At 38.3% G+C, this 21,726-nt stretch overlaps 3 protein-coding genes across 3 annotated transcripts; all 3 read right to left on the reverse strand.

Annotated features, from left to right (window-relative positions):
- Positions 1–4,371: 4,371 nt before the first annotated feature.
- Positions 4,372–7,087, reverse strand: LOC137290916 (uncharacterized). The gene is made up of 5 exons (XM_067822120.1): positions 6,950–7,087; positions 6,232–6,686; positions 5,876–6,040; positions 5,521–5,757; positions 4,372–5,364 (listed from the first exon to the last, which is right to left on the reverse strand). The coding sequence occupies exons 2-5, from the start codon at positions 6,676–6,678 to the stop codon at positions 4,834–4,836; spliced, it is 1,380 nt and encodes a 459-aa protein (XP_067678221.1). The 5' UTR covers positions 6,679–6,686; positions 6,950–7,087; the 3' UTR covers positions 4,372–4,833.
- A 3,783-nt stretch (positions 7,088–10,870) lies between these two features.
- On the reverse strand, positions 10,871–13,519 carry LOC137290436 (uncharacterized). The gene is made up of 4 exons (XM_067821367.1): positions 13,371–13,519; positions 12,637–13,093; positions 12,346–12,510; positions 10,871–12,222 (listed from the first exon to the last, which is right to left on the reverse strand). The coding sequence occupies exons 2-4, from the start codon at positions 13,084–13,086 to the stop codon at positions 11,380–11,382; spliced, it is 1,458 nt and encodes a 485-aa protein (XP_067677468.1). The 5' UTR covers positions 13,087–13,093; positions 13,371–13,519; the 3' UTR covers positions 10,871–11,379.
- A 3,929-nt stretch (positions 13,520–17,448) lies between these two features.
- LOC137290675 (uncharacterized) lies at positions 17,449–20,064 on the reverse strand. The gene is made up of 4 exons (XM_067821755.1): positions 19,973–20,064; positions 19,136–19,592; positions 18,845–19,009; positions 17,449–18,721 (listed from the first exon to the last, which is right to left on the reverse strand). Exons 2-4 carry the CDS (start codon positions 19,583–19,585, stop codon positions 17,876–17,878), a joined length of 1,461 nt encoding a protein of 486 aa, XP_067677856.1. The 5' UTR covers positions 19,586–19,592; positions 19,973–20,064; the 3' UTR covers positions 17,449–17,875.
- Between the last annotated feature and the right edge of the window lie 1,662 nt (positions 20,065–21,726).

A 21,726-nucleotide genomic window follows, 5' to 3' on the forward strand; every position in this document is an offset into this window, starting at 1 on the left:
GATCTCAGTCAGCGAGCCGCACTGCTTTTATACTGGCTGTGAGGCGAGTAACGCGAACTCGCCTGGACATGTTTTCTGTTGGCACGTTCAAGCTTGTTCTATGGTTGCGTTTTGAAGATCATTCACTGTTCATGACTCTGTGTTTTAGCATACGCGCAAGGGTTTGAAACAAACAAAACGAACGGATTTATAAGTGTGGATGGAAATTATTCGGGAATTATTACGACATTTTTCACGTAGGAAGTGTGGTGTCATTGAACGTTGCTTATGCAGAATCGACAAACGTGGAACCTGTGTTTTGAAACAAATGAACATACCCTCTCAAATACGTTGTTGATATACAGTCTCCTTACACTGTCTGTCGTAGAATACTTTCTTCGTAAACAGTATGTAGCGGCATTGTGTGGAGTTTTGATGTTTTGAGATGACATCATTGCTTCGCGGAATGTTTTATTTGCCAAGCAGAATTTGAAAACCATAAACATGTATGAATATTGTATGATTTTGTTTCGAAACAAATGTATCTTCGTTTAATAATTGTTTGCACATGCTAGACAAAGTATTTAGCTTCCACTCCAGCTGTTCATTATGTAAACTATAACGATCTTAAAGAGTGTGTGTTATTTGTATAGCAATGTTGGGCATGAAGAAACCTTTGCTATTTCCCCAAGAAGCATCCCTCCTTTGCATTTTCAAGAATACAATATGACGGCGAAAACACCATTTTGCACAAAATATTTTGCTCAATAAAATTCACTTTCATCCATCCTGTTTGCCACAGATCTACCCACCTTCTCTTTCATATTTCTACAGACAAGAGCATTTTTGAACGTAAAAAATAATCTCCCTAAGATATAACAATGTTTCCTCACACATGAAGCAGTTTTCCTTCAACTCCTGATTATTTTCAAGAAGATGTGGCGGCTAAAACACAATTTTGCACAAAATATGTTGCTCAATGACATTCACTTTTAAGGCAGAATAAATACTTTCTCCGAGATACATTTGAAACATTAGACTTTATAGATGTCCATCCTATTTTGTTTAAAAAACCTAACGCCTCTTTTATATTTCAACAGACCGACAACATGTTTTGAACATAGATGAAGCAGGTTTACTTCAACTCCTTTAAGAAAGGTTTTGGTTAAATTCCACAAACCACTTGAAAAAAAACACGCTGAATAGTTTTCATGATGTTTTGCAGAAGGTGATACTTTCTGGAGTTGCGATATGATATGGAGGATCATTTAAACAAACCTGAACAGTTTCTATGAATAAAATAACACAAGAAAAATAAATCATTTTATTCGACACTATTCATAATTAAGCTGAACGTCCATGCATATTTTGTGAAATGTAGGACTGGTGCATTCTACTGATGTGTGTATACCTGTGAGCAAGCTGGTACGGTAACAATGCCATTTGATCCGATGTAAAGGTGGAAGCAATTGTGACGATAGACAAAAGGTTTTCAATGAAAGAGTTACGAAACATGTCATTATGAAATAGATTTTTGTTTGTGTAATTTAGTATTGATAGTAAATTAGAAGATTTCTTTCGGAATGTAAATTAACAGTATTCTTGATACGTTTGAGATCTGTATTTGGTTTTGATTTAAAGTGGACAAACTGAAAGCAGAGGATTTTATTTGCAGATGTGTGAAATAAATAATTAAATATGTACTGACTGTCACTGTAGCAAAACTGCTGAAAGAACCGCTGATGGCTCAGACACCAGAATATATAAAATATTGGGAAAGGATCGTTATGTGAACACAAATCCGGTTCACTATGTATTTCCCTAGCCCCAGAACTAATTTGTATGTAAAACTCTGGTTATCAGGCCTGTTTTACATGTCAATTTTGAGACCATATATCTTTCTATCTCTATTAAAAGCCCACGAGTACCGCCGTATTAGTGAACTGTTTAACAATATGGAAAGCTTGCTATTTCAAACTGACAGATATTGTTTGTGTAATATTAAGAGAAACGTGGATACTCCTTTGATAGGGTATTTCAATTTGTATTCACAGAAAAATGTGTTAACGTATAAACAGTGATAGAGCTTCTTGTTGAGGTAATAGAGTAATACTTTAAGGAACAATTATACAGATCTTATGCCAGTTACAGAAGAACCAATTTGCACTGTACCAAAGCACATGTAAAGGAAACTGATGATTCAAGAACAGTGTTCATGATATTTGGAAATTATCTCTCAAACGCGTTATTAGCGTTCGTTCCTCCTCACACGCGCCACTAGGACTCGGTTTCATTCAAAGGCGTAATGTAGTGTAGCGAGTTTGGAAAGAATGTGTGACGTATTTACTTCGCGGATTGTTATGTTTAGTAAGCACTTTTGTCTGATGGCCCACCGCACGTCTCTCTGAATGTTGTGAGGTCAACACAATAACATGACATAGAGTTACTGGTTTTCGAAGACAATATGCTATGTGACAAATCTAGCTCCAGCAAATTACAGCAAATATTGTTTGAAAGGATGGTGTATTGTGGAAAATACATCCTGAAACATAACTTTGAGCATAAACATTTCCCAACATTAATTACTCATTTTTTATTTAATCATAGTTTCTTCTGTACAGGCTTTTGGTGTGATGTAGAATAATTCATTAAATGCCGTTGTATTTGCTTGTAGCTTGTTTGTTAAAGTGTGTAGTTTTTAAGGCTGTATAACTGAAAGAGTGCCTCACATACATTTCTGATTGTTTAGATGCCTATGGTATATGAATAGCAATTAATTCCCGTTCATGCAGATCTAAATTGTTTCATCTGGATGGTGTTCTGTTCTCTGTGCAAATTTCTCAAAGTGGAGGTACTGTTTACTGCTGAGACAAAGACACGAGCATGGATACAAACGATGGGTGATAATGACGAACCTCGAGAATCCAGTCATAGACCTCCAAGTGATGAGTTCAGTAATCAACACCCTGTTAAAATTCCCTGGCGTGTTTTACAAATGTTAGTTGGCTTGTTGTTGAATGCCGCACTCAGCAATGTCCCAGTTATATGACGGCGGCCTGTAAATAACCGAGTATAGATCAGACAATCCAGTGATCAGCACCATGAGCATCGACCTTCACAATTGGCATCTGTCGACCAAGTCAGCGACCCTGACGACCCTATCCAGATAGTCGCCTCTTACGACGAGCGTTATAATCTGTCTCACAGCCCCCGAACCATATTTTTTCCCTGCAGCCAAGACCTTCCTGCAATGCTAATGTCCTGAATGAAGCAAGTCTACATTTCCTCGTGTTCAGAATCTCTTGTCTCCTAGGGCTGGAGCTCCTTTTCAGTTAAGATGGGTTTCTTTGTTACTATCAAAATTTTATATATTTAAACACTGGGTGCGTACGCTCGTCACGCTGAAGATCCATGTTCTATTTTTTATATTACTGCAATATGTAAAGTCAGTTTCTAGCGTCCCCCTCCGTGACATCGCTGTGGTATTGCTAAAGCGGCATAAAACCATACTCACTCACTCGTGTCTCCTCACACGTCCGCTTTGGACGAGGTTTCTTGGATGTCGCAGTTCCGTATATATAGCAACAGAAGAAAAAATGTGTGACGTGTTTACTTCGCGAATTGTTACGTTGAGCACTTCTCTCTAATAGCCATATATCTTGCTGAATGTTCCATGGTTTGCTCTCTATCATTGGATGTCGGTGCTGTTTTTAATAGAAAACAATAATTTGGCAATGTTCATCTAAATTTGCTATAAATGTTTTACTACATTAATAGTTAATAGAATCAATAGAAACAGGAATAAAAATATCGGCAACTATTGTTTTTAATCATTAAATCATCTAAGGCTTTCTGAAGTTTGCATTTGATTATTTTCAGTTAATCATGTTATGAAGGCAGCTACATTTTCAGGTTATATAACTGAACGATAGCTTATACTTAGAAGAAAGGAAGTTCACTGTGTGGCAATTCGTCGTTGTTAACAAAGTGTGCATAACAATGATATGATGCAAACTGGATAACTTGCATAAGTGTTTGTGTATTCTGTTTCTTTAACCTTTAACCTTTTAACATCGGGGCAGCTACGTTTGTAAACTATTACTACTAGATGCGGTACTGGACAGATCAAATATGACAGTAGGGAATGAACTGTGAGTCCTCGACTAAAATGTTTCGATTCGGACCATGAACTCATGAAAAGCATCAACATGGAACGAAGGCAGAGGCTCCATTTATTCCAAGTGATGTTTGTCCGAAAACATATATGGAAGTTCACTGTTGATATTTAGTTTGTGAGTGAAGATTGCATAAGTCAAAGTCCAGACGTATTATATCTCTGATTACGGCAACGAAATCAAGTAAAAAGTATGTTATAATAAAAAACAATGTCTATAAATTTCTGAAGAGTTATTTTTATTTATTCGTATTCTAGTATTGCACATGTTGCCAAAGATATAACAATGCAGGTTAGCGAATGAGTTGTATATACACCTTAACACAAACAGTGACATATGTACAACTCTTATCACAATTATCAGTCTCTTTCATTCAGGTAAACACAATGTAGTTAATTCCCACTCACGCACTATAGTTAGTCGAAACATCTTCCCCTCTCCTTCATATAAACTAAGAAGCAGGTTGCTTGATATGAGATTCGATATCTTTCACTGGCAAATCCCATTTGATTCCCATTTCGGCAATATCCAAAATCCCATTGGGATTCCCATTTCGGTAATATCCATATATACAGCCTCTATATACATTTTATACATTGATACATGGTGTCTCATGTAAAACAGCCATGTCTGCATATCTTTCAGCACACACCTGATATTGTCAATGTTCAGAAACATTCTATACTTTGTCCGATGAAATTGTGCTGCCCTGTTTGTAAACATATCGAGCAGTGGATCGTGATCTTAGACGTCTCCAAGCGTAGTCATAGGATTTCATCATTGCGGCTGTTTTGACGTGCCCAGATGGTCTTCTGTACACCACTCTCCGCACAAAGACACTGCAGTTCTGAGACACAACATTGTTCACCTGAGCCCTGACAAGTTTGTTTCCAAGTAGCCGTGTTTCCCAGTTAACATTATCGGGAATGTGATGGCAGAACTTGCTGAATACCACACACCTCCGCCCAAACCTGGTGGTCTGAACACTAATCTCGTAGAGAGCTGGCTTATTGTTCTGGGACTTGAAAACTGTTCTTCTCCTAAATCCAGGGTTGGCACCTCGTCTTTTCTCCCATTGTGCCTCCTGCTTGAGTGGAACGACAGGGGAGATAACTTTGACCCAGGGTGACCAGTCCATGTCTCTTAAGCTGAAGTTGTTCTCAAAGACTTCCTCTCTCCTTAGAAGAGGTGTCACAAAATTTGTTGGTTTCTGAAATAATACATTATATGCAAATCATTAGAATCGGTAATAACATAGTGGTATAAATTTAATCAGCAAACACGATCATTATCGATATTTTTCACACAACTTAACATTTGTATTTTATAATGTTTATTCTTTTGGAAAGAAGCATTTTAAAAATACCTTCAGCGATTTAGTTCCTGGTCTCCTGATAGATTTAGGTTTGGCCTTCCTCATTCCTGTGAAGGATGTAGTTTTCTTCAGTGTGGGAATCTTCACATCTTTCTTACTGCCACCGGTTGTGGTCTTCTTAGGAGATGGAACCGAGGTCACTCCATCGCGTAGCGATGTAAACATCTTTTCCATGTCCTTGCTGAGGGGGCCGCCAGCACAACGACCTCGGACCTCTTTCTCATAGACCTGAAATGGCATGTGCAGATGTTAAAACACGTATACATGCATAATGTGCTTGTTACGGAAAATTAAATATGGGAAAGATGTAGGTTTTGTTTTCAATATAAACGCAAGGTGAACTTACATCAAACAAATCCGACCCTTGTTCTCTGTAGCAGATGGCCATGAGAAAATCGAAAACATTGGAGAAGCTGTCAAGTTGAAGATGGCGACCTCCAGTCTCCTGAGACATTCTCTTGTAGAATTCCATGGTGCCAGATCCACGCTCTACTCCATATATCTTCACTCCCTATAAATGAATACGTTGGATAAATGTATTTACTGTGTATTTGTCTATTGCATAATGTTGTATTATTAATACATACAAAGGTTGACATTCATCATACACATCTGTTAATTAAAGACAAGCAGTCATTGTACTTTTATTTTGAATGTTATTAATTAATGTTGTGAAGTTGACTACCTAGACCGTCAGCTCACCATTTTATTGAGGGTTTGAATCTCTTCCCTCCAGTCTATCCTGAGTTTGTTGTCAGGATAGTCTGGCTCATGGGGGTTGGCGTCGCCGATCATGACGAGGGCACGATTGGATCCAGGTGTCCATGACAACTCCTCCCCAACTTGTCTCAGAACGAGTTCGTAACATTCGTCGGAGTCTCCGCCTCCTGTGCTGCTGACGTTGTTGACAAAGTCACAAAGTTCCTTGACGTTAGTTGAAAAGTCTATCCACTTTGTGACGTAGTTGTGTTTGTCACAGTAGTCACCGTGTGCGAAGACAGCCATTCTGATGGCTGGGATGTCAGCCTGGAGTCGCTGTATCATGTCCTGGAGTCGACCTCGGACTTCGACAAGACAGCTACTCATTGAGCCGGTTGTGTCAAAGGAGAAAACTATCTCCGGAAGTCCACCAGGAGGAAGCAAAGCCATGATTGAATCTGTTGAAAAAAATCCCAAAGCTGATATTAATCTTAATGCGCACAGAATACATTCAAATGATGAAGAAATAAACTTCAACATTCTTCTTCAATTCTATCATTGAAATGATTTTGAAATAATCTGCCACAGACTTATCTGAATTACTGGCTTTATCTTGCAAACAAGAGAGATAAAAATGAAAGAATGTTTAAGCGGTTCTGTTGATGTATCTAGACCAATCGATGTGTTCGCACTGTCACTGTGAATATCGTCCAGAAATTACCTGTTTTAAATGTTGAAGATAAATAGTTTTTGTTGTACTCTATTGCCCCGCTGCTGTTAAATGCAGTTTATGAGTAGCGCAGTTAGAAGTAACTGTGGGACGGTTTAGTCTCTCAACTACAGCGTACATGAGTATACTGATCTTACTCAGCGAGTCGGCCGGCTTTTATAATGCCTGTGAGGCGATCAATGGGAACGCGCTGGGGCTTGTTGTGGTTGGCATGTTGAGACCTGTTCTGTGGTTGTGTTTTGTGGATGAGACGATGTTAGCATGAGTGTGTTTTGATTTACTCTCATCTGAAACAAACAAAACGATCTGGATAAGCCGTTGAAGATGGAAATGTAGTTGTTAAAACACCTTTGACTTGGGAAATGTGCAGTCGTTGAACGTGTATTATACAGAATCGACATGTGAAACGTGCGTTTAGAAACAATGAACATACTCTCTCAAATACGTTCCTGATATCCAGTCTCCTTACACTGTCTGTCGGAAGATGTTGTCATCGAAAACGGCATACAGCCGCAGTGGTAAGAGTTTGTACATTTTGAGATGACATCATTGCTTCGCGGAATGTTTTACCTGCAAGGCAGAATGTCAATAATATTCTTCGTGAAAAATGTTTAAATATTGCAGGTATTTCCGTGACATATGTATCCTCGTTAATTGGTACATTCCCGCATTCAGCTGGTTATTATTGGAACCATTATGACCTACAAAAGTGTGTGAATAATATGCATATAAACTTGTGTTCTCTGTGGGTAATCATCTGTTTATCGTTGCTGAGATAAAATTAGAAAGAAGTGTTACTGTTACATGTCTGAATCCCCCATCTTGCAAAAACATAGTGGTAATTTCAATTCTGTGTAATATTACAATAAACAATTTCTTTGAGTTTTAAGAAAGAAAAGTATTAGTTGTTACATAATTTTTCAGCCTCAGATGTTTTTGTTTCCAAAGTCGTTTTAAACCAAATCAAAAACGATTTTGTTTCAAGAGAATAACAATGTTTTCCAAAGGAGTCCCAACAGAAATCTGCGTTTTGGGACACGTAACTTCGAGTTATATTTACTTCAACCCCCGAGAAAACTCTCGGATAAATTCCGTATTCCGTCTGTATTAATTCATACATAATGTGTTCAGCCATTAATTTCTTGTTATGTATGCACCTTGCAATGATAATATTTTTTATGAAAGTGTACGAAAGGTCCATATCTCCATACCTGTAAAGACGCTTGGACAGTTAGAATACTATATCATAAATTGCAAACGAGGAATTAAACGATGGAGAGAAAACTTCAATGGAATAGTTATAAATAATGTCCTAAGATGACAGCTTTAGTTTTCTGGGTTATTTTTCAGTTTGGAACGAGAATAGAGTAATAAGGTGAAGTGAACACAAGTGAAATTATATATAACACTATTAGAGACTTGCTAACTTACTAATTATTGTACTTTCAACTTCAGAGTGAGTGAGTGAGTTCAGTGTTACACCGCTTTTAGCAATATTCCAGCAATATCACGGCGGGGGAGACCAGAAAATGGGCTTTACACATTGTACCCATGTAGGAAATCGAACCCGGGGCTTCGGCGTGACGAGCGAACGCTTTAACCACTAGGCTACCCCACCGCCCCTTCAACTTTAGAGAAATAGTTGGATAGTCCTTGTACAATGATATGTCAGTTTGTACACATAAAGATTATTCAAAGAGCATTAATACTGCAGGACATTGAAAATCGTGGCTCGTCTAAATGGAAATGCAGGAAGATGTATTTTCTATGCGCTCGAAACAAAATATTCTCCCGTCTCAGTGAAACAGAATGATAATTGTCACAGGCTGGTCGGTTACGCTCTGAAGTATAAAAATAACTATATCAGTATTTGAAATAATCATTATTCAACTGACCGGTGAAAAAAAGCAGTTCTGCCTGAAAAAGACATGGGTCTTTTCATTCTTATATGTCGAACATTTTTATTCACATGCGTGAATGGAAATGACAGCTTGATTACACATTGATGTCAATTGTTCCTTGGTGATGTTTTGATGATATTACATTGATCACATTTCGGAAGAAGTATTTAGTTTTATTTTAGGCTTAACATGGGTCTATGCATTTCTGTTATTATTTATAAAATGTACTACCAAGTACAACAGTTTCTGTACAGATTATGGTGCACGTGGCTTTTCTATCTGATACAATATAACAAAGCCAACTCACCATAATAAACATTGTGTATGGTGATTATCAATACAAGAAACGCGTTCATGACCTTTAGAAAATGTCTCGCAAATACGTTGTGTACGTTTATTTCTCCTCACACGTGCGTGTAGGGGTTTCATTGAGAAGCGCAGCGTATGTGAGTTTAGGAAGCATGCGTGACGTGTATACTCCGCGGGTTATGCTCGGCAAACAATTTCGCCTGATAGCCGGCGAATGTTTTATGGTTATGACTGAACAAGGCTGACACATCCATAGAAACATATGGCTGACATATATTCAATTAATAAATGCATGTATATTTAGTTTTTTGTTAGCGGTTTTTGCTTGATTAGATATTGAGAGTTTATGGGTTTTTTTACTGCTCATCAGCTAAAGATAATGGGAATGTACTAAGCCTTAGAATTCAATTAACTGTCGTTTACATACGTGTTTTTTAAATATCGTAACACGCTGTTTACGTTTATTTCTCCTCACATGTGCATGTAGGGCTCGGTTTCATTGAGAAGAGCAGTGTAATATCAGGAGTTTAGAAAGACCCTGTGACGTGTATACTCCGCGGGTTATTATGCTCGGCTAGCAATCTCGCCAAAAGGACTGCTTCTGCAGCGTGGCTATCAGTCTACAAGGCTGACATACCCACAGAACACATGGCTGATATAACCATATTCAGTTCATTAGAGCATGTCAGTTTCATTTTTGTTGTCAGTTGTTCCTACATATTTATGTATTGTTACGGTTAAAGATTGTTTAACTGCGCATCAGCTGAAGGTAAAAGGAACGTACTCCGAATTTGGTTAATCGTCGTTTACATTCGTGCTTTTAAGATCTTGATAAGGATAATAGTTTAAAGTTTTATGACCTTTCAGGTCCATGTTACTTAATATGACACACGACAGTTTTTCGGTAGATGTTGTGATCATTTTGTTGGTCAAAATACTGCTGACTGAAATATAGTTTGAGGTATATCTTGTTAGGATAACATCACGAAGTAGTTAATCGAGGAGAAAGCTATCCCCGGAAGACCACCAGTAGGTAGTAATTTCGTGCTGAATCTGATGAAGTAAATAATTCAAATGAGTGAGTGAGTGAGTGAGTGAGTGAGTTTAGTTTTACGCCGCACTCAGCAATATTACAGCTATATGGCGGCGGTCTGTAAATAATCGAGTCTGGACCAGATACTCCAGTGATCAACAACTTGAGCATCGATCTGTGCAATCGGGAACCGATGACATGTGTCAACCAAGTCAGCGAGCCTGACCACCCGATCCCGTTAGTCGTCTCTTACGACAAGCATAGTCGCCTTTTATGGCAATAATTCAAATGAACAACAGGAATACATAAATGTGTCATCTGAAAAATCGAGTCTTTAGACTTAATTAAACTTAGCCGCAGAAATGCTTAGTAATGCCACTTGTCGTTTTATGGGTGTTAACTTTTTTATGCACATTTACATCTCTAGTTACCAATCAGAAGTCTTGTTGTAATTTATTGTAAAAAGTATATGGAAGTTGAGATCGAGTTGATGTCGGGTTTGTGATCTGAGTGAAGACAGCATGTTGTAAGTGAAATAGAGCAAAAGAGACTGAGGTTCCATTAATTCATTGTCATGTTTGCCCGAAAACATAATTATGGAAGTAGACATTGACTGCATAAGTCCAAGTCAAAACTAACTGTCACTGTGTCACGGTCAAACGTAATATGTTATGTCTCATATAACTACGACACATTCATGCAAAATGCACTGCCAACAAAAACCTCTCAAAACCCAAACAATACTAATTTGTTTTATTTATTCGTATTCTAATATTGCACATGTTGCGAAAGATATAAACAATGTAGGTCAGCGAATGAGTTGTCTATACACCTTAACACAAACAACGAAATATGTACAACTCCTATCACATTCATCAGTCTCTTTCATTCGGATAAACACATAACTCCCACTCACGCACTATAATGAAACACCACGCACTCTCCTTCATATACAGCTCAAAGCAAGTTGTGTGATATGAGATTCGTTATCGATATCTTTCACTGGGAAATAATCTCATTCCAGTAATATCAAGAATGGCCTTTGATTGTATATTATACATTCTCCCTGTACATTCTATACATTGATTCAGGGCGTCCCAGGAAAACAGACACGTCTCTGTATCCTTCAAGACACATCCGATACTATATAGTATCATCAGTCAGTGTTCAGAGACATTTTACAATTTGTCCGATGAAATCGTGCTGCCTTGTTTGTAAACATATCGAGCAGTGGATCGTAACCTCCTCAAACACCTCCAAGCATAGTCATAGGATTTCATCATTGCGGCTGTTTTGGCGTGCCCCGATGCTCTTCTGTACACCACTCTCCGCACAAAGACACTACAGTTCTGAGACACAACATTGTTCACCTGAGCCCTGACAAGTTTGTTTCCAAGAAGACGTGTTTCCCAGTTAACATTATCGGGAATGTGATGGCAGAACTTGCTGAATACCACACACCTCCGCCCAAACCTGGTGGTCTGAACACTGATCTCGTAGAGAGCTGGCTTATTGTTCTGAGACTTGAAGACTGTTCTTCTCCTGAATCCAGGGTTGGCACCTCGTCTTTTCTCCCATTGCGCGTCCTGTTTGAGTGGAACGTCAGGGGAGATAACTTTGACCCAGGGTGACCAGTCCATGTCTCTTAAGCTGAAGTTGTTCTCAAAGACTTCCTCTCTTCTCAGAAGAAGTGTCACAAACTTTGCTGCTTTCTGGTTACCGTGCGTTTTCACCGAAAGGAGAGATGATTGTATCTTCAAGGATTTTGTTGTTGGCCTCTTGATAGATCTAGGCTTAGGTGTCCTGACTCTTTGCATGGATGTTACCTTCTTTAGGGTGGAAGTTTTGATATCTTTCTTTACGGCACCGCTTGTAATCGTTGTTGTCGTTGTCGTTGTCGTTGTCGTTGGCGTTGTCGGAACAGGGGAATCTATTCCATCACGGAGGGATGTAAACATTCCTTCCATGTCTTTGCTGAGGGTACCATCCCCGCAACGGGCTCGAACCTCTTTCTCATATAACTGGTGAAGAGAAAAACAATTTTCCCTTGTAAAAATGTATATTTTGTTGGAGACGATTAATTTTTGTAATGTGGGGAAATATTCTAAACATCTAATACAGGAGGAGAAGGTATTTCAACTTACATGGAGGATGTCTGCTCCATGTTCCTTGTAGCAGATGGCCATGAGGAAGTCAAAGATGTTTGTAAAGTTGTCCAATTTAAGATGTCGACCTCCTGTCTCTTTGGAAATGGTTTGGAAGAATGTCGTAGCTCGGCTGTTGCACTCAACTCCGTAGATTCGTATTCCCTGGAAAGTAATGGAGATAATCAGTCAGTGGATTAAGTAGACACAAGTTTCGTATACTTTCCATTGATATAAAATGGAGTGAAATGGACAGGATATCAGATAAGAATTCAGAGGAAATGAGCTTACCATGTTTTTAAGAGTTTGAATTTCCTCTCTCCAGTCTATCTTTTGTGTATTGTCTTTGAAGTCCGGACCGTGGGGGTCATCATCCCCAACAACGACGAGAACACGGTTAGATCCTGGTGTCCATGACAACTCCTCCCCTACTTGTCGGAGAACAAGCTCGTAGCACTCACCCCCGTCTGCTCTTCCTCCTGTATTTTTTACATTCATGACGAAGTCGCAGAGTTCTTTGACGTTAGTGGAGAAGTCTATCCACTTTGTGACATATGTGGATTTAGTACAGTAATCCCCATGTGCGAAGACGGCAATTCTGATGGCGGGAATATCAGCCTGTAGTCGCTGTATCATGTCCTGGAGTCGACCTCGGACTTCAGTTAGACAGTCTTCCATGGAGCCTGTAGTGTCGAAGGAGAAAACGATCTCTGGAAGTCCCCCAGGAGGAAGGAATGCCATGTTGAATCTGTTTGAAAAATAGGAGTATATGAAGCTTTCCGTTTTATATTGACGTGATCATATATGATGAGATATGAAATTAACGTTTAGTTCATTTGAACCGTACATTTGATGTTCTCAAGCGTTGAACGTTGAAGAAGGCTCCTCTCCACGTGACAGAAAAGAAAAACAGCAAATATATTTTGATAAGATTCAAAAGATCTTTAAGATCTTTATGTTAAATATATACAGATATATAAGTAACGTATTTTGTAGTAGCACTGTAAATGTGTTACACTGTCTACCTTTTTGGAATTAGCGGGAGCTGTACAATTCTTTAAATCGCTGGTATGAGATGTAACTGACTTTCAGCTGTAGCGTATGTCAGTAGACTGATCTTAGTCAGCGAGCCGCACTCCTTTTATACTGGCTGTGAGGCGATAAACAGGAACTCGCCTGCGCATGTTGTATTGGCACGTTCAGGCTTGTTCTGTGGTTGCATTTTGAAGATCATGCAATGTTCATAACTCTGTGTTTTAGCATATGCACAATGTTTTGAAAGAAACAAAACGAATGGAATCAGTTGAGGATGGAAATTATTCGGGAATTATTACATCACTTTTCACTTAGGAAATGTGATGTCATTGAAAGTTGTTTATGTAGAATCGACAAACGTGGAACCTGTGTTTCGAAACAAATGAACATACTCTCTCAAATACGTTGTTGATATCCAGTCTCCTTACACTGTCCTAGATTACTTTCGTCGTAAACGGTATGTAGCGGCAATGTTTAGAGTTTGGGTGTTTTGAGATGACATCATTGCTTCGCGGAATGTTTTTTATTTGCCAAGCAGAATCTGAAAACCGAAAACATGTATGGATATTGTAGATATTGTTTCTTTGACAATCGTATCTTCGTTTAATAATTGTTTGCACATTCTCGACAAGGTATGTGGCTTCCTATCCAACTGTTCATCATGTTAACTATTACGATCTTAAAGAGTGTGTGTTATTTACATTGCGATGTTGTGCTTGAAGAATACTCTGTCATTTCGAAGTTGCCCCAAGAAGCATTCCTCTTTTGTACTTTCAAGAATATAATATGGCGGCTATAACAACATTTTGGACAAAGTGTATTCCTAAGTAAAATTCACTTTCTCTGAGATGCATTTGAAACATAAGGCGTTTTAAATATCCATCCTATTTTCCACAGATCTGACCACCTTCTCTTTCACATTTCAACAAACGGCATCAGTTTAGAAACATAAAAAATACTTTCTAAGATATAACAATGTTTCCTGACACATGAAGCAGGTTTCCTTCAGTGTATGGCTACCATGGATTAAAGTTATTGCTTAAGGCACTTGATGAGTGTGGGAGAATTACATGGACTTGTAAGGTTAAACATATACTAATTCAAGTTTATTTACGCTTGGCTTATCACAATGTTCGAGGCTTTAACATCTTTTTTCAAACAGATGTTCTGTGATAATGTACAACAGCATAATTTACATGGTACGCCTGTGTTGAATCTACACCTAAATATTATCTCTACAAACCTACAAATCTTTGGTGGATTTTTAAAAGTATTTATTTTGTGATTTACCTCCACAGGTAAGAACTGATATTTCCAGATTTGAAAATTGCCATAGAAACAGGAAGATACTGTAACACTAATAAACATCTACGTGGCCACTGTAAAAAGAATAATGTAAAAACCTTTGAGGATGAATAGTATATTTTGCTGGAATGTGCACTCGATGCAGATATTAGAATAATAATGAATAATAAAACTGAATAATAATGTGTGTATGTATTTTCAAGGATAAATTATGTAAACCACTTTAAAATAGCACGTTGATTAGTTTTCATGATGTTTTGCAAAAGATTATACTTTTTAGAGTTGGGATATGGAGGATCTTTTGAACTTTTTGTTACAAACAGTAAGAATGCCGATGTAAAGGTGGAGGCAGTTATGATAGACAAAAGCGTTTCCATGAAACAGTTACGAAACATGCCATTATGAAACAGATTTTCTGTGTATTCTATTATCGATAGAAAATGAGAAATGAGGTGAAGATTTCTTTGTAAATGTAAATTACAGTGTTTTTCATACAAACTGAAAGCACATGATTTTATTTGCAGTTGTGTGAAATAAATAATGAAGTATGTACTGACTGTCACTGTAGCAATACTGCTGAAAGAACCGCTGTTGGCTCCGACACCGGAAAATTTGAAATATTGGGAAAGGATCGTTATGTGAACACAAGTCGATTATGTATTTCCCTAGTCCGAGAACAATTTTGTATGTAAAATTATGGTGATGAATTAGGTTTAACATGCCAATTTTGAGACCATATGTCTTTTCATCTCTACTAAAAGCTAAGTCTCTTCCACCCTACTGACAGAGCTTCTCGTTGCGGTATAAGAGTAACTCGTTAAGGAATAATAATACAGACCGTGTGCCAGTTACAGTAGAACTATTGAGTAGCGTAATGTAGTGTAGCGAGTTTGGAAAGAATGTGTGAAGTATTTACTTCGCGGATTGTTATGCTTAGTAAGCACTTTTGTGTTGTGAGGTCAACACAATTACATGACATAGACTTCCTGGCTTTCGAAGACGGTATGCCATATGACATATCTAGTTACAGCACATTACAACAAATATTGTTTGAAAGGATGGTGTATTGTGGAAAATACATCCTGAAACTTAACTTTGAGCATAAGCACCCCTGGATCAGACAGCCCAGTGATCAGCACCATGAGCAATTGGCTTAAGATGCCATGTGTCAACCAAGACGGCGAGGCTGACTACACTATCCCGTTAGTCGCCTCTTACAAGCAACAATCTGTCTCACAGTCCCCGAACAATATTTTTACTTACATCCAATTTTAGTCCTCCCTGTAATGCTAAAGTCCTAAATGAAGCAAGCCTACATTTCCTCATGTTGAGAATCCTTTTTAAAAAAACAGGTTTGTTTGTTACTATCAAAATTCCATACATTTAGAGACTGAGCGAGTTAAAACATTGGTCACTAAAGATCAAGTCTAACCCAGATCTTCACAGATCTAAGACAGGAAGATCACAGAAATATTTCCATGAAAACGTTGCTAAACTTGTCGATAGAGAATAGAGTTCCGTTCCTGTATTTCAAGATGAGCATGCTACTTTGAAGACTACCAGACGTGTCAGGTAGACCTACAATATTCACCCGTTTCAGTGACATACTCCTGTCATCGGCTTTATCTGAAATAGTGGGTAATACTGATCTTTTAAATGTAGGTGTGTTTGGATAAAAGACTAGCACGGTTAGTGGGCAGTTGATCCTTGTACGTTGAAGTTTGAATGACACATCACTCATCAACTTCCTTTTGTGAGAGTAGAAGTAAACAAAGGATGAGTTTGAGAATCTTAATCACGATAAAGGCGATGTGGGTGACCTATTGGTCAGCTCGTCACGCTCGTCAAGTTCCATGTTCTATTTTTCATATGGATACAATATGTCAGTCAGTTTCTAGTGTCCTCCTCCGTGATATTGCTGGGAATTGCTAAAGCGGCGTAAAACCATACTCACTCACTCGTGAGTAAGTTGTCGCTGTTCCGTATATATAGCAACAGGAGAAAAACGTGTTTACTTCGCGGATTGTTACGTTGAGCACTTCTGATAGCCATGTATCTTTCTGAATGTTCCCTTGTTTCCACTGTAACTTTGGGTGTCTGTGCTGATTTTAACAGAAAACAATAATTTGGAAATATTCATCTGAACTTGCTATCCCTGTTTTACTACGTTAATAGTTAATAGAATCAATAAAACAGGAATCAAAATATCGGCAACTAATGTTGTTAATCATTAAATCATCTAAGGCTTTCTGAAGTTTGCATTTGATTATTTACAGTTGATCATATTATGAAGGCAGCTACATTTTCAGGTTATATAACTGAATGTCAGTTTATACTTAGAAGAAAGGAAGTCCACTGTGTGGCAGTTCGTCGCCGTTAACAAAGTGTGCATAACAATGATATGATACAAACTGGATAACTTGCATAAGTGTTAGTGTGTTCTGTTTATCTGAGCTTTAACATCGGGTCAGCTACGTTTGTAAACGATTACTATTTGTATCAAAAGCTAGACACGGTACTTGAGGGATCAGATATGACAGTAGGGAATGAGCTTGGAGTCCTCGACTAGAATGTTTCGATACGGACCTTGAACTCATGAAAAAATTCAGTGATTGCTGTGAACAACAAAATGCACTGTGGCGATGTTACATTTTGAAACCCACACTATTGTTGTGAGTGCAAACTTCATAAGTCAAAGTCGCGTCGTAACTTATTGTCTCGGAGTAAAAAAAATCTTAATTAGTATAAAAAAGCCAATATGTATTAATTTCTCAAATGTTGTTTTTATTTATTCGTATTCTAATATTGCACACGTTAGCAGAGATATTAACAATGCAGGTTGTATATGCACCTTAACACAAACAATGAAATATGTACAACTCTCATCACATTCATCAGTCTCTTTCATTCGGATAAGAACACTTATTCCCAGTCACGCACTATAATGAAACACTATGCCTTCTCCTTACATGAAGCATAAAGCAAGTTGCATGATATGAGATTCGTCATCGATATCTTACACTGGCAAATCCATCTCATTCCAGTAATATCAAGAATGGGCTTATTGTATATTATACATTCTTCATGTACATTCTATACATTGATACAGGGTGTCCCAGGAAAAACACCCATGTCTATCTTTGAAGACACAACTGATACTAGTATCATCAGTCAATGTTCAGAAACATTTCTATACTTTGTCCGATGAAATCGTGCTGCCTTGTTTGTAAACATATCGAGCAGTGGATCGTAACCTCCTCAAACACCTCCAAGCATAGTCATAGGATTTCATCATTGGGGCTGTTTTGACGTGCCCCGATGCTCTTCTGTACACCACTCTCCGCACAAAGACACTGCAGTTCTGAGACACAACATTGTTCACCTGAGCCCTGACAAGTTTGTTTCCAAGAAGACGTGTTTCCCAGTTAACATTATCGGGAATGTGATGGCAGAACTTGCTGAATACCACACACCTCCGCCCAAACCTGGTGGTCTGAACACTGATCTCGTAGAGAGCTGGCTTATTGTTCTGAGACTTGAAGACTGTTTTTCTCCTAAATCCAGGGTTGGCACCTCGTCTTTTCTCCCATTGCGCGTCCTGTTTGAGTGGAACGCCAGGGGAGATAACCTTGACCCAGGGTGACCAGTCCATGTCTCTTAAGCTGAAGTTGTTCTCAAACACTTCCTCTCTTCTCAGAAGAGGTGTCCCAAACTTTGCTGCTTTCTGGTTACCGTGCGTTTTCAAGGATTTTGTTGTTGGCCTCTTGATAGATCTAGGTTTGGGTGTCCTGACTCTTTGCATGGATGTTACCTTCTTTAGGTTGGACGTTTTCGTATCTTTCTTTGCGGGACAGTTTGGAATCGTTGTCGTCGTTGGCTTTCTCGTTGACATTGGCGTTGACGTTGGCGTTGGCGTTGGCGTTGGCGTTGATGGAACAGAGGGATCTATTCCATCACGGAGGGATGTAAACATTCCTTCCATGTCTTTGCTGAGGGTACCATCCCCGCAACGGGCTCGAACCTCTTTCTCATATAACTGGTGAAGAGAAAAACAATTTTCCCTTGTAAAAATGTATATTTTGTTGGAGACGATTAATTTTTGTAATGTGGGGAAATATTCTAAACATCTAATACAGGAGGAGAAGGTATTTCAACTTACATGGAGGATGTCTGCTCCATGTTCCTTGTAGCAGATGGCCATGAGGAAGTCAAAGATGTTTGTAAAGTTGTCCAGTTTAAGATGTCGACCTCCTGTCTCTTTGGAAATGGTTTGGAAGAATGTCGTAGCTCGGCTGTTGCACTCAACTCCGTAGATTCGTATTCCCTGGAAAGTAATGGAGATAATCAGTCAGTGGATTAAGTAGACACAAGTTTCGTATACTTTCCATTGATATAAAATGGAGTGAAATGGACAGAATATCAGATAAGAATTCAGAGGAAATGAGCTTACCATGTTTTTAAGAGTTTGAATTTCCTCTTTCCAGTCTATCTTTTGTGTATTGCCGCTGAAGTTCGGACCGTGGGGGTCATCATCCCCAACAACGACGAGAACACGGTTAGATCCTGGTGTCCATGACAACTTCTCCCCAACTTGTCGGAGAACAAGCTCGTAGCACTCACCCCCGTCTGCTCTTCCTCCTGTATTTTGGACGTTCATGACGAAGTCGCAGAGTTCTTTGACGTTAGTGGAGAAGTCTATCCACTTTGTGACATATGTGGATTTAGTACAGTAATCCCCATGTGCGAAGACGGCAATTCTGATGGCGGGAATATCAGCCTGTAGTCGCTGTATCATGTCCTGGAGTCGACCTCGGACTTCAGTTAGACAGTCTTCCATGGAGCCTGTAGTGTCGAAGGAGAAAACGATCTCTGGAAGTCCCCCAGGAGGAAGGAATGCCATGTTGAATCTGTTTGAAAAATAGGAGTGTATCAACATTTGTTTTATATTGACGTAATCATATATCATGAGATATGAAATGCAATATTTTATTCATTTGAAAGCTACTTTTGATGTTCCCAAGCGAGAACTATTTTAAACGTTGAATGAGACTCATCTATACATGACATATATACATATAGAGTAACGTTTCCATTGTAGTTATGTCATTAGTCAGTAGTGTATGTATGTATGTATGTATGTATGTATGTATGTATGTATGTATGTATGTATGTATGTATGTATGTATGTATGTATGTATGTATGTATGTATGTATGTATGTATGTATGTATGTATGTATGTATGTATGTATGTACACTACCACTGTAAATATCTTATGCACTGGTTACCTTTTTTGAATTGCAACGGAAGATATTCAGTTCTTTTACTTTACTTTAAGCTGTAACTGACTTTCCACCGCAGCGTGTGTCAGTAGACTGATTTCAATCAGCTAGCCGTACTGCTTTTATACTGGCTGTGAGGCGATTAGCGTGGGCATGTCGTGTTGGCACGTTCAGGCTTGTTCTGTGGTTGCGTTTTGAACATCACACAATGTTCATGACTATGTGTTTCAGGATACTCGCAATGTTTTGAAACAAACAAAAATGAACGGATTTACCAGCTGAGGATGGAAATTATCTGGGAGTTATTACGACACTTTCACTTAGGAAATGTGATGTCATTGAAAGTTGCTTATGCAGAATCGACAAACGTGGAACCTGTGTTTCGAAACAAATGAACACGCTCTCTCAAATACGTTGTTGATATCCAGTCTCCTTACACTGCCTGTCATACAATACTTTCGTTGTAACGGGTATGTAGCGGCAATGTTTAGAGTTTGGGTGTTTTGAGATGACATCATTGCTTCGCGGAATGTTTTGTTTGCCAAACAGAATTTGAATTCTCTAAACATATATGAATATTATAGATACTGTTTCTTTGGCAAAGCATCTTCGTTTAATAATTGTTTGCACATGCTAGATATGTATATGGTCCCCTATCCAACTGTTCCTTATGTAAATTATTAAGATCTAAAAGGGTGTGTGTTATGTACACTGCAATGCTGGGCTTGGACAATAGTTTGTCACATTGAAGTTGCCCCAAGAAGCATCCCTTTTTGTATTTTGAAGAATATATGGCTGGCAAAGCACGGAAAGTATATTGCTGAATAAAATTCACTTTCTCTGAGATACATTTGAAACATAAGACGTTTTAAATATCTATCCTTTTTTCCACAGATCTAACCACCTTCTCTTTCATATTTTTACAGACAACAGCATTTTTTAAACATAAAAAAATAATCTCCCTAAGATATAGCAATGTTTCCTGACACATCCTATTTTTCACAAGACTAACCACCTTCTTTTTTATATTTCAGCAGATGAAGACCGTGAGATATAAGAAGCAGGCACGCAGAAGGTTTATTGCAACTCCTAGCACGTTGACTGGTTTTCATGATGTTGACGCACGTATTTTCCGTGAACCCGTCCATACTACTTATACATATTCATAATTATGCTGAACGTCCATGCATATTTTGTGAAATGTAGGACCTGTGAGCAAGCTGGTACCGTAACAATGCCATTTGATCCGATGTAAAGGTGGAAGCAATTGTGACGATAGACAAAAGGTTTTCAATGAAAGAGTTACCAAACATGCCATTATGAAATAGATTTTTGTTTATGCATTTTAGTATTGATAGAAAATGAGAAGAAGGTGAAGATTTGTTTTTAAATGTAAATTAATAATATTCTTCATAGGTCTGGTAACTTGTAATAGAAATATGAGATCTGTATTTATTTTTCAGTGAACAAACAGCAAGCACGTGATTTATTTGCACTTGTTTGAAATAAATAATGAAGTATTACTAACTTTGTCACTGTAATAAACTGCTGAAAGAACCGCTGATGGCTCAGACACCAAAATATATAAAATATTGGGAAAGGATCGTGTTGTGAACACAAGTCGATTTTGTATTTCCCTGTCTCGAGAACTATTTTGTATGTAACATTATGGTTCAGAAATGTTTATCTATTAGGCCAGTTTTGAGGCCTTTTCATCTATGTATTAAAAAAAAATGTCTCGTAGCCCCCGCCGCGATATT

This window comes from Haliotis asinina, chromosome 7 (genome assembly GCF_037392515.1).
Source record: "Haliotis asinina isolate JCU_RB_2024 chromosome 7, JCU_Hal_asi_v2, whole genome shotgun sequence".
NCBI classification, from domain to species: domain Eukaryota; kingdom Metazoa; phylum Mollusca; class Gastropoda; order Lepetellida; family Haliotidae; genus Haliotis; species Haliotis asinina.